This window comes from Xenopus laevis, chromosome 6S, assembly GCF_017654675.1.
Source record: "Xenopus laevis strain J_2021 chromosome 6S, Xenopus_laevis_v10.1, whole genome shotgun sequence".
NCBI lineage: Eukaryota > Metazoa > Chordata > Amphibia > Anura > Pipidae > Xenopus > Xenopus laevis.
In genome coordinates this window covers 34,104,250-34,119,930 of record NC_054382.1, presented here as the reverse complement: position 1 = coordinate 34,119,930, position 15,681 = coordinate 34,104,250, and the positions used below count along the sequence as shown (strand labels likewise).

At 39.8% G+C, this 15,681-nt stretch overlaps 1 protein-coding gene across 3 annotated transcripts; it reads right to left on the bottom strand.

Moving 5' to 3' along the window:
- Positions 1-1,866: 1,866 nt before the first annotated feature.
- cbx3.S (chromobox 3 S homeolog) lies at positions 1,867-8,789 on the bottom strand. 3 transcript variants are annotated; one of them, NM_001087298.1, is given in 5 exon segments: positions 1,867-2,419; positions 4,062-4,156; positions 5,011-5,176; positions 5,509-5,648; positions 8,687-8,789. In NM_001087298.1, coding segments are annotated over 4 exon segments (525 nt in total). In that variant the 5' UTR covers positions 5,646-5,648; positions 8,687-8,789; the 3' UTR covers positions 1,867-2,292.
- Positions 8,790-15,681: the final 6,892 nt, after the last annotated feature.

Genomic DNA, 15,681 nt, shown 5'->3' with positions numbered 1-15,681 from the left:
AGAGAGTGCAGAGACTAAGTGCAACTAAACTGGTTAGGGAGATGGAAGACTAATTATGAGGGGAGACTGTCAAGGTTGGGGTTGTTTTCTCTGAAGGGGGGATGATTTTTGTCTTACCTGTAAAATCCTTTTCTCTCTCCATCAAAAGGGGGACACAGGCACTGGAGATAAAGTTAACTCTCCAGTGCCTGTGTCCACCTGAGTAAGAGGGATTTTCATCTTACCTGTAAAATCCTTTGTTCTCTATCGAAAGGGGTACACAGGCACTGGAGGGTTAACTTTACCTCCAGTGCCAGTGTCCCCCTGAGATGAGAGAACAAAGTCGCTTGCGAGAGAACATGATTACACTTTATAAGTAAATTAGAGGGCATTATAGACATACCCCCACATGTAATAAAATGCACTAAGTTTGCCCAGGAGCAGTAACCAGTAGCAACCAATAAGATGTTTGCTTTTAAACATGTGACCAGGAAATTCTACCTGCTGATTGGTTGCTATAGGTTACTGCCCCTGGGCAAACTTAGTGCCTTTAATTACATTTCCCCAATAGTAGGGGATCTTTTTACCCATAAAAGAGGATCAACATACCAGGGGCCACCCCTTCAGACTAGAGGAAAAGCACTTTAAGGGGCAGATTTACCAAGGGTAGAATATCCCCCCCCCCAGAAAAGTCTGCCTGCTGCGTCTGCTTACCATGTGTAAATTAAGGGCTGAATTTCACGGGCGTCTTTCGGCAGATTGTGTCAGAACGACATAACTCGGGAGACAAGGTGGATGTAGTCGCAGTCTTCCAAATGAGAGTGAATGAAAAGTTGCAGGTAAAAAAAACTACATAACATGCGACAGGACACTGTTGGATGTAAACGCATCCAGGTGTGCCATACTCTACCTTCCCCATGCTCCCGGGTGTGCCATATACTGCCTGTGTGTGTCCTGCTCTGCCTGTGGAACATAAGCCTGGTTTGTTTTGGTGTTTAGCATTTTAAAATGGTTAGGGGCCGCTAAGATATTTAATCAAGTACGGGGGGGGGGGGGTTGCTGTGTTATCCACGAGGAGGATGAGGCATATGGATTTAAGGATGTCTTAATAGGACAGAAGTTGGACAACACTGGTCTGGCTTAAAGACGCAGCCATAAAGATGTCCAACTGCCCCCTAGCTGTCTTTAGAAGTTGCCAAAAAATAACCTTAGATAAATTTAAGAAAATGCTTTAAGAATTCACAGATGAGAAAGCAGATTACTAGCCATCTTGCTATATTTTGAAGTCCTCTACATATTAAAAAACAGTAAAGGAAGGCACAGTCTATGCTGATCCTATTACATTTAGTTATGATGATTCAGTGTGTTAAGTTAGTACAGGAAGTTTAAGGAGCACTCTATTAAACTGAAACCTACTACCATTGGTTGTGACTGGTTTTTCCTAATGTAGTGGAGGTCATTGTGTCCCAAGCAGCTGCTAAACTAATGTTAACCATACTGCTTGGGCATGTTTCCCACCTCACCTTAGTTGATCTGTTAACATTTATTTCACTGCCGCTGCTCTTCCAGTTTGTTCAGACTTTGGCTATAAACAAGCAATAGTGTTTGACCATCATTGCACATGGTCTTGTACAGTGTCATTCAGTTTGGCAAGCCAAATCAGACACCCTGATCGTCAGCTAGTTAGTATTTCCACTCAATATCCAAATAGCCCAAGTTTTAGAACGCACTCATCTCTAACCGTAAGTCATCTAGTGTACTTAGTGGAAAAGAGGCTAAAGAAATAGTTATCTTTTAAAAATCCAGGCCTCTGAACTCTATTTTAATAGTATCATTAACCCAATTATTGCAACGTTTCAAACACAAGGCTGCCTTTTGCAACTTATGGAGAATATAAAACTATTTATTGAACACTGCTCACCAGTATTTACATTGAAGTAAACAATATACAGTAAGGTAACATTCCATTTACTACAAAGTTATTCCCAGGCCTCTTCCACCGAAGGACTGGTGCTAAATAAACTAGCATACAGACAGGTTAGAAGTAAAGCATTAACATGCACAATGACAGAAGACTACAAAACACTTGCAAAATTTGCATAATACAGAAACTTCAATAATTTGAAATGTATAAAAAGCCCAGAGAGAAATTAATTTTCACATATCAGAGGCTCCTTATGCCATGCCAATGTCATGGGGCCATAACCAAAAATTTGGCTTATTTTGAAAATACTAAAACAAAAATCTTGAAGGTTCCTGAAGTGGCTGATCATTAAAAAAAAAAAAAAAAAAAACACTACATGAAAAATAAGTTTATTGTGCTTCATCCTCTGGACAAGAGTGCCAAGTTAATCTTTCTTCATAAAATGCAATAACAACCTGTGGACACTTTACATTTGCTTCTTTAGCAGGCACCAGATCTGCTTCATCGGAATCTTTCCTATAAAGAGAAAAATAATGAAACAAGTCAAGTTACCTGCAGCCAGCATTTGATTCTTTGTATAAATTTTTTGTGTTCTTCTAGATTCTCACTGCCTTCCACAACCTTCCTGTATTGTGATAATCTTTTGTGCCTTGATGCATGGTATAAAGCCATACATCTCTAATGTCCGATAGTGGGGAGATTCAGAATTATGACAAGGGCAATTGCCAGCAAATGACGATTATTTTAAGACAACAGTTTACTAGTGAAACAAGACCAGTAGTGTAACCAAGCTAAAATGGGAAGCGTTCAGCAGTCGCTGGTATTTCTACCACGGACACCACAAGGGATTGATCAAATGCATTTGAACATCTAAATAAATTAAATTTAAATAGCAGAACCACAGCTATAAAAAAAAAAAAAAAATAATGAAGGCTCCAACACTAAGGGAGCCTGATTCAGCCCCATATTAATATAAAACGTCTCAAGTAGAGCTGCAAAAAAAATTTATAAACATTGTTGCAATAACTGCTGCCCACTTGTTAATTATAACTGATTAGACCAAAAGAAGATCAAATATACTTGGGCTATACATTTTACAGAAACCATAAGGACACATAGTTCACCACAATCGCATGTGTCTTGCTCTGGCCAAGCTCATACATACAAATAAAAACATAAGGAGGATGAGCCTGCAATACTGCTTTATAGAGGAGAGCCTCAATACTGCTTTATAGCCTCGGTCACCAAGACATTTTCCACTGTTTCGCAACACCAGCAAGTGGTCAGTGACTGCTTACGGTCCTCCTACACAAATGTAAGAATATCCAGAAAATACAAGTCTGACTATCTTGGACATTACTAGCAACACAACCCAGGATTTGGCGACTTACGAATGTTCACTTAAAAACTTGTCGTGACTTTAAAATAGATGCACGTGTTGACTTAACTGAACAGCACAAAATTTCTTACCATTATGCATAGTAACTACTTATGCAGATTAACACACTTCAACATTTAATAGCGCAAAAATGGGTATAATATAGGTTTGCACAGTTTAAGGGGCAGATTTATTAAGGGCCGAATTTAAATTTGAGGTTTTTTTATGGTCAAATTTGACTTTTTTCTTCAAAAATTCAAATTTGATTTTCGAGATTTATCACTCTTGCCCTTTAAGAATTTGACTATTTGACACCCAAAACCTGACGAATTCATGTAAAAGTCAATGGGAAAGGTCCAGCGCCCAATTTGGAGATGTTTGTAGCCTTCAAGACATTCGAATCGAGTTAAGTTAGAATTTGAGTGGAGGTCGGTAAAATATGTCAGAGTTTAAGATATTCAATTCTTAATACATACCCCCCCCAATCAAATTTCAAGTAAAATTGAATTCATTCGTTGGGGAAAAAAAACAAAAAAACTGCCATGAATTCAAAATTTGGCCTTTGATAAATGTGCCTCTATGTGTTCTTCCTACAACGAGAAGAAAATGTAAGATGTTGTGACATCATGCCATTACTTATTTTTTTTTTGTTTTGTTTTTTAAACTATTCTCTAGATGTATTGTCTGTTTAGCCAATTTATGCATAGAAAACTTTCCACATGACATAAAACCACAAGGCTCACTAACTCTTGAATGCGTTGGTAAAGGACTATTACTTACCATTTCATAAGGAACATCAATTCCCCACTGCTGTCTGTAGCTCCAATTATTCTTTCTGGGTCGAGAGCTCTTGCAAATCCCCGAGGTTTATCAACCTAGAAAAACAATGGGGGGGGGGGGGGGGTGGGGGGCGAGTCAAGATACAAATCAAGCTAATCATTTGGATTTTGAAAATGTGTAGCAAACATGACATTGTCCAGAATCTGCAATTGCACAGAACCCTGCCAGTACATATAATACTCAAAATTACAGTGGAAACTTTCACAATAGCAAAGTATCTGAAGCACGAGCTAAATTAGATTTCAGACACCAAATGGACAGGTGTTTAGATAGGAAGCAGTATTGGTAGTATTTGTGTATGCATGCCCAATGTGTACACTCATTTATTGTACAGTGCTATGGAATCCGTTTATTTATAAATACACATTGATAAAAGTACATATTGTATGATCAATTTTTACAGACATCACAAACTATTATGGAGCCTCAGTTATTTGTTAAAACCCCAACATTTAAGTGAACCTGGGACAGTGAAAGGAAGATTATATTAGTCGTTTGTTTCTAGTGTTTCAGCATTGAAACAATCAGCAAATAAATATTTTTTTTAAATACAAGAACAAGTAGCTTACTACTCTTTTCTGTATTTGGCATGGGGTGCCTAAACTTTTGCTGACATTTGTTTATGTAATGTTTATGTAATGTACAGTTCAATACAATTTTCTTTCCCCAAAGTGGCAGTAGTAACCTTGTGTGTTGGTGACCAAACACACTATTACGGAACATGTGCATGGACTGTATTGGCCAAATTTATTAACTGTACTAAAATGCCCATTTCAATCACCCCAGTGACTAACAAGTAATACAAATCAGGCCTGAGGTGGCCAATAAGACCAGCACTCTGAATAAGTGAATAATTTAGTGTTAATTTTTATGAAAAATATTAACTTACAGATTCCCTTTTTTTCTTTGCTTTGCTGTCTTCAGATTCACTGTCTGACACAGATTTCCTTTTGTTGCTGTCTGGTTTTTCTTTCCCTGCCTTCTGAGAATTAAGGAACGCTTCAATCAACTCTGGACAGTCTAAGTTTTCCTCGGGTTCCCATGTGTTGTCTGAACTGAAAGGAAAACATTGATAAGTTCCAATATTCTTGCACGTTTTTCAGATACGAATTTAATCCTAAAAGGCTTGTAGTCCCTCACTGTGAATTCAAATCTTTTCACATATAAAAATTAAAATCATGCAGCGATGTAAATACACTTATTAAAGGACCTTATGACTGAATAAGTATATAGTGGTTATCAAAACGCAGCAGAAATTCTGATTGCAGGTTGTTAATGTCAGATGCAAGTTAACCAGCAGGTGTACAAGGGTGGCACTAAATCCTACAGCTGGTAATTTTCAAGCAATAAGACCCACTTTTGTAGAGTAAACAAAAACAATACATACTCTGTAAAACCTTTCCATTTGAGGTAATATTCAACCTTTCCATTTACTACACGTCTGTCCATAACTTTTTCCACAACAAATTCTTCAGGCTCTGCTTCCTCCACCTTCTTGCCCTTGCCATTCTGCTTCTTCCCCATGGTCTGTGTGGAGGGAAAATATACATCCGTTAAGCATACATCTGTATTGCGAGACAGGAAACCATGCACGGTACATCTTAATGGTTCAACCTATGGCTTTGAGGGAAAATATATCCACCTTTGTTTAATAGTGAAGTGATTGATTCTGAGACTTAAAATCCATCAGCTTTTAAGAGAAGCTATAGACAATCCACTATGAAAAGCAGAGAGCATTCAAGTACCAGAATCTAATATCTTGCAGAAAGTGGCCTGGACCAACACTCCTTTACAAGGGGTTGTAAAAAGTTATCAGTTTCTAAGCCATTCAACCAGTTGTAAGCTGGCAGAGAGAAAGCATGGTAGTGAGTTGTGTTATGGCTAATTTGTGTTGTAAAGTTACACTGGTGAGAGAGAGCAAGTGAAAAAATTAAATTTTTGCAATTATTTAATATACATTTAATACTGTCCATATCAATCTTGAACTACTATTCCTTGCACTTATCCAGGACTGGGACATGTGCAGCATAGTAACATTTCTGACCAACATACTGCACATTTCACTCCGCAACAAAACAAGTGAGTCAGTGGTCACAGTTAAAATGGCTTTACCCAAACGGTTGCCAAAGTAGGTAGCTAAAAGCGAACTAAGCTTTTTTTACATTAAGCAGGCCAATGCATTAAAAAATTACCACCTTTAGGATACCAATGTGTTTTTCCCCCCTTGGGCCAGAAATAACCTCTGTAATACAGGGTTTTCTTGTGCTTTATGGTAATGACACACAAAGGTTTGCCAGCCATGGGTAATCTGAGCTACCTGCAGAAACATTCCACTTCCCTAATATTTAGATCACTTAATATGAGACATTCCATGTGACTCCAGATAATCACAAAAGGCAGTATTTTGCCACAATTACGCAGGATTGCCACTTGTAATACATTTTATGTGGTAGGCAACAATTCTCCTTGTGTGCTATTAGCCTTAAGGTCTCACGTCACTGGAAACGTTGGCCCTATCCCAAACTATGAAAAACAGATTATTATTGCACAGGTAGCTTACTCCTGGCAACTGCTAAACTCAAAAGAAACTGCTGGAAAAATAATTATTAATCACTCTAGAAAATGACTTCTACTGTGGCAAATTCCATTCACAGTAAGCTTAAGGTGCTATTTCTTACTACTATCTTACAATTCAGGCCCATACTATAATTATTAGTCTCACTAAAAGTAGTGCGTGAGAAAATAAGACCCTAAAAACAAGACAGCTGCTGAAATACCAAACTGGATAGCTGATGAACAAATAACTAAATAAAAAATAACAAAATGAAGACCAACGGCAAATACTCAAAACATGTCAAGCAAAAAAAAAAATAGCTTGTAGGTCCACATCAGGCCCACCTATGTCTTAAGATGGCCATAGATGCAAAGATCTCATCGAATCCTCGAACGATCGGACTTCCCCCATCTCCTGCCCTGCCACTAACCAGTCAGATCAAATAAAGTTCCGCCCCTGACATACGAAAAGTTATGTCCGACAAAGCTAGTGACCGTCTCCCACTGAAAATCTTACGATCGTCAATACATGCAGTGATATTACCCGCAGCCGACAAATCTTTTAACCTGTCCGATCCACCGATCTCCGTGGGACGAAAAATGACGGGACTCTCCACACATGGTCCCAATACCGTAAGAAACCTCAATTCGTACAAACGGATCTTTGCGTCTATGGCCAGCATAAGTAGTAAAGATGGATTTTTGTGGAAAATCTGTTAAGAACAACTCCCAATATAAGTTTGTTTATATTCAGGAGTGTAATGCACTACCATATTCTGTGTGTTTTATTAACATAAAAAAAAAAAAGAAAAAAAAAAAAGAGAGAGGAGAGTCCACTCAGTGAAATGGCCAATATGTTCAAATTGATCTCTTTAAAAACACAATGGGGGGGTCATTTATCAACAATGTACCCCTGGGCAGTAACCCAGGGCAACCAGATTGTTGCATTCATTGTACTGCTTGCAGCTAATCACTGGTTGCTATAGGTAACTGCCCATGGGCAAACTTGCCCAGTGTTGATAAATGAGTTTAGAAAAAATAAATAGTTATACCTATCTCCCATTTAAAACAAGCGAGAATTGGGTTTAAACTCTATTCACTGAGCTTATGTTGAATATATGGTATACACAAGGCCTCTAACTAAGAAGGCGAGCACATGGGCCGCTATACAGAAGTGCATCCTGACGAATAAACATCCAGTTGGAGAGGCCAGGAGATTTCCGTAGCGACGGTAACGTGCGAGACTCGTCGCGGCTTCCGTACAACATTCAATTAAAAGAACTGTGCACAGATAAAGTTTCACGCGCAGGAAAGCGCTAAGCCCCGCCCCTGCACCGCGCTTGCGCATTTCTCCGTGAACCGCAACATGATTAACTCAATGATTTCCAGAAGGAGAGGAGGGAATACAAATTAAAGGAAAGCAGAACTCGGCACAGTGTATAAAGGAACCCGGTACCCTATAACTGCGTTGCACAAGAGTGTTACAGGCAGCAGCATCATCTCATCATTACAAAGCCTGTTAGCAGTCGCCCTACATACCCTTTATTTACCCTACTCGGCAGCTATAGGACACGCGCCTGTCCCTCCCCTCAGACCATTCCTTCCACCACTGAGGATTACTGAGCGCCCATCACCGCCGGGTCTCTCTCTTGACCCGAATTTTGATTTTTCGGGGGAGGGGGCAGACTCGCAATAATGAGGCAAGTGATAAAGGCTTAGTAATCACTGTTCATTCAAAGGGATGTGTCTATATATCATACACACGTGTGAGCTCTCAGCAAGCCCTGCCAGTGCTAAACAGCAATTGGGGAAACCCTGTAGGTTTGCAGCACGGCCTCCCCGCCCTTACAATATGCCTCCCACCCATTGGTCTGTGCTGTCGCTGTGCAGCAGGCCTTTGCTTTCCTCTCAAACTAACAGCAGTTTTCCCGCCTGCACGCCGTGCTCTTGCCATTCCCTCCCCCTCTTGCTCACGGCCACCACTTTCTTTCCTCAGTCTCATATCGCCGTACCTCACACTCTTAGATTAACCAGCACCCGGTGACTCCTGCTCCGTCCCCCTTACACCGAGCAACGCTCTCCAGCCCGCGGCTCCCTGCAGCTCCGATGTGCGCAGGAGTGGGAGGACCACAGTGACGCGCAGAACAATGGGCCCTACCAACTCTCTGGCGGGGAATTTACTGGCGCGAACAGTAACTCCTTCACTGCCGTTGGGGGGCGGAGAGTGGTACCCTGACAAAATAGGATAAACTCGGGTAATGTCTCTTCCGGGAAAAATGACCTGGTTGTAATTGATGAGTCTGTGAACTGACTTACCGATGAGAAAAATAAACGCGAAATAGCCTTTTAATGAGTAGACGTAAGTCACATGTTCAAAGGTTGATCCCAGACTCCTCCCACCTCGCTTCCTCGTGTGGGTAGGCAAGTGATGGATGTTATTTTGTTTGCAAATGGTTAAAAAAAATGGCTCAGGTGTGAGTCACAAACACATTCTGTTTATTTACCAGGTGCATTTGCCTTGTATGGACACAGCCAATGTAGTGGTGCCAGCATTAGGACTCTCCAGAGTCCAGGTCAGGACTGTGAATTAAAATAGGCCCTGACATTTCAGATACATAAAGGTCCACTAAATACTTTCTATAGCATCTTATAGCAGCCCCTCTGGCATTTCTCAGAAGCCACAGATTGCCAGTCCAAGCCTGCTCCAGGTATTCTCTTATATATTTGCATCATGTTTCCACATACAATGTCCATACATACACAATCATTTATCACCCAAGATGCTGCCAAAATTCTTATTCGCTCTCTCTCGTCATATCACATATATCATATCATCTAGACTACTGTAACTCTCTTTTAATTGGCCTTCCCCTCCAGAGACTGTCACCTCTCCAGTCCATAATGAACACTGCTGCGAGGCTCATACACCTCAGCAACCGCTCCTCCTCTGCCTCGCCATTCTGTCAATCCCTGCACTGGCTTCTACTACCTCTCAGAATTAAATTCAAATGATTGACCTTAACATTCAAAGCACTTCATAACTCTGCCCCACCCTACATCTCTGAACTCATCTCTATATACTCACCCAACTGCTTACTACGCTCCTCTACTGACCTGCTACTCAACTCTTCTCTCATTACCTCCTCACATGCTCACATTCAAGACTTTGCAAGGGCTGCACCCCTCCTCTGGAGCTCTCTCCCACGGTCTGTCCGACTTTCTCCCAACTTTTCTGCTTTCGAGAAATCTCTTAAAACGCACTTCTTTCGAGAAGCCTACCCTCACTCTGCTTAACTACGAAATGCAACACCACATATAGTACCACATTTCTCACCCACTTAATTCGATCTTGCCCACTCCCACACCTTGTGTATTACTCCCTTCCCTTTACAGTGTATGCTCTTTTGCATAGGGCCTTCCTCACCTTTTGTACCAGTATTGATTGTGATGTATGTAACTCCATATGTTCTATGTATAGAATTCATGTGATTTAGTTGTAAAATCATATTTACTTTACAGTGCTACGCAATATGTTGGCGCTATATAAATACATGTTAATAATATGTATTATCGTATGAAACAAATTTTCGATAAAAGGTGGGAGACGAGCCGACCGATATGGGCAGAAGACTTGGATATCGATTGGCCCAGGAAGAAGATTTTGATACATACAAATTACACGCAACGAATAACGTACAAAAATGAGTTTATTCGATAATAGCGGTGCGTCTGGCCACCTTAAAGGAAAAGATCAGTGTAAAAATAAAAACTGGGTAAATAGTATATGCAAAATAAAAAATGTTTCTAATATAGTTAGTTAGGCAAAAATGTAATGTATAAAGGCTGGAGTGACTGGATGTGTAACATAATAGCCAGAACACTACTTCCTGCTTTTCAGCTCTCTAACTCTGAGTTAGTCAGTGACTATAAGGGGGGCCACATGGGACGTAACTGTTCAGTGAGTTTGCAGCTGATCCTTAACATGCAGCTCAAATTCAAAAGCAACAGTTATGACCCATGTGGCTAGGGTTGCCACCTTTTTTTAAAAAAAAATTACCGGCCAGTGATGGGGGCGGTTGTGACTCAAAGGGACGGGGCCCCATCGCGAGAGGGGCAGAAGATGAAGGAAAGGTACGTTTCTGCCGGAGGGCCAAGGGCTTTTGATAAGGGTATTACAAATTACCGGCAGCTACATTGCCGGTAAATTTGTAATACCGTCCCCAACCCAGGCAGGTGTTTTACTGGCTAGGCCGGCACAATACCGGCCGGGTGGCAACCCTACATGTGGCCCCCCCCTCAAGTCACTGATTAGTTACTGCCTGGTAACCAATCAGTGGAAACCAAGAGAGCTGCAAACAGGAAGTAGTGTCCTGGCTATTATGTTAGACATCCGGTCACTCCAGCCATTATACATTACATTTTTGGCTAACTAGCTATGTTAGAAACATTTTTAATCTTTACACTGAACAATTCCTTTAATTGTTATGTCTGGACCATATCCAACTCTTCTGAGATTTTTAGCAGCTGCTCCCACAGTTCATATAGGTCAATGCAAATAGGCAACCAATCAGATTCTTCCTTGTCAACATTCCTTGGACACCCCAGCAGAGAGAGCCCCCCAATATGAAAATTTCATTGTAGAAATTGCCTTAAGACTGTATCAAATATTGCATTACTCAAGGTTTGCAGTATGGCCATGTCTTCATAGACATTACGCAAAAGAATTTGGCCTGTGCATTAACCATTCAACTTCCATGCAATTTCACTGTAGATCGCAAAGGAAAAGCAGAGAGGATGGGGATGAAACACTAGTGGCAATTTCAAAGAAGGAATCTAACATTATCTTAAGTTAAGTTTATGTTTTAGAGTGACTGATTCTAAGCAACTTTTCAATTGACCTTTATTTTTTATTGTTTTTGAATTATTTGCCTGGCTTATTCTTACTCTTTCCAGCTTTCAAATGGGGGATCACTGACCTCATCTAAAAATAGATGCCCTGTAAGGTTAAAAGTTTATTGTTATTGTTTTATTGTTCGTTTTATTACCCATATTTTTATGCAGGCCCTCTCCTATTCATATTCTAGTTTCTTATTCAAATCAATGCATGGTTGCTAGGGTAAGTTGGACCTTAGCAACATGATTGCTGAAATTGGAAACTGGAGCATTGCTGAATAACTCTAAAACTAAATAACTCAAAAACCACAAAAAATAAAAAGTGAAAGCCAGTTGCAGATTGTCTCAGAGAAAAATTTAAAGATGAACAACCCCTTTCAGCAAAAATGTATCCCCCCTAGTATCCAAATTCAAACGTTTTCTGCCGCTGCTGTCATTAAAGGAAAGACAATACACAGTGTGAGATTAAATATCAGATAAAATCAGTCTATTTTTAACTTATCAGTTGAAGGACATCATTTCCACTGTATTTTTTGGCCCAGTTCATGTGCAAAGGTAAAGGGGTGGTCACAAGCTTTTAGTATGTTTAGAATGGCTATTTCTAAGCAACTTTTCAATTCGACTTCATTTTTTTTATAATTTTTGCATTATTTGTTTTTGTCTTCTGACTCTTTCCAGCTTTCAAATGGGGTTCACTGACTCTATCTAGAAAACAAATGCTCTGTCAGGCTACAAATTTATTGTTTTTGCTACTTTTTATTAGTCATCTTTCTATTCTCTTATTCGTATTCCTGTCTTTTATTCATATCAATGAATGATTGCATTGCGTTGCTGAAATTGGCAGCTGGAGAGCTTCTGAATAAAAAGTTTAAAAGACCAGTAACATAATTTTTTTTTTAAGGGCGACGATCCATCGTGTGGCACTCAATTTCTCCTCCCTGCCTTCTATAGGAGATAGCCAGGGAGGAGAAATCGAGCGTCGCACAATGGATCGTCGCCCTGTCGCCGTTTCTGAAGAGGAGCAGAGAAACGGTAAGTAATTTCTTAATAAAGACTTAACGATAAAAAAACAGTTTTTTTATCGTTAAGTAGAAACACATTTTTTAAAAAACAATTTATGTTACTGGTCCTTTAATAACTTAATATAAATAATTTTATTATTAATAAAAAAATGAAAACCGGTTGCAAACTGTCTCCGAATTTTACTCTCGGGGGCATACATAGGGGCACATTTACTTAGCTCGAGTGAAGGTATAGAATAAAAAATACTTCGAATTTCGAAGTATTTTTTTGGCTACTTCGACCATCGAATTGGCTACTTCGACCTTCGACTACAACTTTGAACGATTCAAACTAAAAATCGTTCGACTATTCGACCATTCGATAGTCGAAGTACTGTCTCTTTAAAAAAAACTTCGACCCCCTAGTTCGCCACCTAAAACCTACTGAACCTCAATGTTAACCTATGGGGAAGGTCCCCATAGGCTTTCTAGCCAATTTGTGATTGAAGGAAAATCGTTCGATCGATGGATTAAAATCCTTCGAATCGTTCGTTTCGAAGGATTTAATCGTTCGATCGATCGATTATTCCTTCGATCGAACGAATAGCACTAAATCCTTCGACTTCGATATTCGAAGTCGAAGGATTTAACTTCGACAGTCGAATATCGAGGGTTAATTAACTCTCGATATTCGACCCTAAGTAAATGTGCCCCTAAAAGTTCATTAAAAGGTGAACAACCCCATTAATTAGAACTAGACAAATGTTCCACAGTGCTGCTAAAGTAGGAATTTGTGTGCATGCTCAGCATCAGCAATGACCCTGTGAATTTTTAATTCCGGCCCCAGCTGGTGATTTAATGTTCTATAGATTTAATTGCATGTTTATTTCAGGAGACTTTTTGGGACCTAGAGGAACAGTAACACCAACAAACCAAAGTCTTTTAAAGTAATGACAATACTGGTAAAAACCCCCATGACAACACAGTAGCTTGTTTATATAAACTGTTGTAGAGTTTCTGAAGCAAACACACCAATTGTATCAGTGCAGGGAAACAGTACATTATATTGTCATACTATGTGGGGTTACATGCGTTCTTAGTCCCCCAGGTGCCTTCAGCCACGTGACCTGTGCACTGATAAACTTCAGTCCCTCTTTACTGCAATCTGGATTGATGCCACCTAACTACCTATTCAACAAAACAATGGTGAGGTAACAAGATACGACTCCCTGACACCTACATTGCTAAAAAATGCTCCCATGCCCCACCTAGTGGCGAATATAAGAATAGCCCTCAATAGGAAAACACCCAAGCCTGAACACAACGACTTCATTTACATTGAGTTACACTGATTACATATCAGAAAGCAGTTCCATGGTAAAGAGCTGACTCTTTCTGAAAGCACAAGATCAGACACAATGAGATGGCTGCATACACACCAATACACACACGGAATTACAGCTAAAAAAATATACTTATTGGTTCAAGAATAATATTTTTATATGGTAGAGTGGATTATTTGTAATGTAAACAATGTATTGAGAAATAAAGTACACCATAAAATCATGACAGAAAACCTTTAATCCTGTAAAATCATAGAGTATTGCTCTTTGTGTTTTGTTTGTAGGGATCAAATCTTTAAAAATGAAAAATGTAAAACACTTGGCTTCCATTAAGGGTGATACTGGGGTACTATAGTCAGGGGCCCAAGACACATTAATGTGCTATTTGTGGTTTGTTAAGGGGTAGAAGAGCACCTTTGCACCTTCCTTTGCAGCGTTGCCTTTCTGTTGATTCTTCTGTAAAGAAAATATGTGACATATGGTGAACCTGGACCCGAGGCCATAAGGAGGATCTGCACCAAGTAGAAGGAAGTTGAGAATGTACATAGATCTATTCATACAATTAAATTGTCTCAGCAAATTAAAAAGAATTATATCATCTGGAAAATATTTTGTCAAAATAATCTCCTAGTCTTATTGTTTGGTATTCTCGGTAGTGTGCCCATGTAAGATTATTCAGCTCCTCTTTGTAGCCGCAGTGTATTTTTCCTAATTGACTTTAGGAAGTATTTTGCTGTCTAGATGGCCAGTTTGCTTGCAAAAACAGATCTTGGGAGGGTGAGTTGCAAGAATATAAGTGTCTTTAAATTTCAAGTACCTGTACTAATTTTCATCCCAAGGTCAAATTGTGGGGTGGAGCCTAAACCTTAAAACAGAGGCCCCCAACCTTTTTTACCCGTGAGCCACATTCAAATCTAAAAAGATTTGAGGAGCAACACAAGCATGAAACAGTCCCTTGGTTTGCCAAATAAGGGCTGTGATTGGCTATTTGGTAACCCCCATGTGGACTGGCACCGGCAAGAGGTTCTACTTGGCACTATACTTAGTTTTTATGCAATTAAAACTCACTTCCAGGCCTGGAAGTGAGGACACTGAGAGCAACATCCAAGGGGTTGGAGAGCAACATGTTGCTCACGAGCTACTGTTTGGGGATCACTGCCTTAAAATGATTAAAAAAAAGTTCATGCCTAGGTCCCTTTGCCATTTCTTCATGATTGCTTACTTGCCTGAATTCAGCTTTCAGAAAACAGCATTTCAAATTCGAATCCTGCTGAAAAAGGCCGAATCCTGGATTCGGTGCATCCCTAATAGTTTCAGATAGCATACCTCCCAACTTTTTTGCAGGACAGTCCCAATTTTGACAGCTCAACCCGCAGTCCCGGATTGTTACTGAAATGCCCTGACTTTGTCTTTGATCTCATGCAGTAAACAGCCAGAAAAAGATACAACTTAATTGGCTTTTGGCAGAAATCCCAGATTATGTGGCAGGTGCACTTAGATACATTTGTAACAATGTAAGATAAGCAAAGAAACGATTGTAACAATTTAAGATAAGCAAAGAAGCAATTGTAACAATTTAAGGAAACGGGTCTCTTGGGGATATTGTGACTTGCAGCTTAAAGGGCAATTTACCATTAGCAAAACTGTAATGACACATAAAAACCACAGAAATGTGTTCCTGCTTTCATAACCTGCCAAATTTTGTAAAATGAACATGGTAATTAGGGGGTGTGGTCACAAAAATGGGGATGGTAAAAAAAAAGTTGCGCT

What these genes read in the sequence shown, in the direction of transcription:
- cbx3.S (XM_018268589.2), bottom strand. Translation starts at nt 5,645, where the DNA reads ATGGGGAAGAAGCAGAATGGCAAGGGCAAGAAGGTGGAGGAAGCAGAG. An exon ending in AAATGGAAAGGTTTTACAGA is followed by an intron (nt 5,177 to 5,508) that starts GTATGTATTGTT and finishes TTTTCCTTTCAG; the next exon opens with TTCAGACAACACATGGGAAC. An exon ending in CAAAGAAAAAAAGGGAATCT is followed by an intron (nt 4,157 to 5,010) that starts GTAAGTTAATAT and finishes TTGTTTTTCTAG; the next exon opens with GTTGATAAACCTCGGGGATT.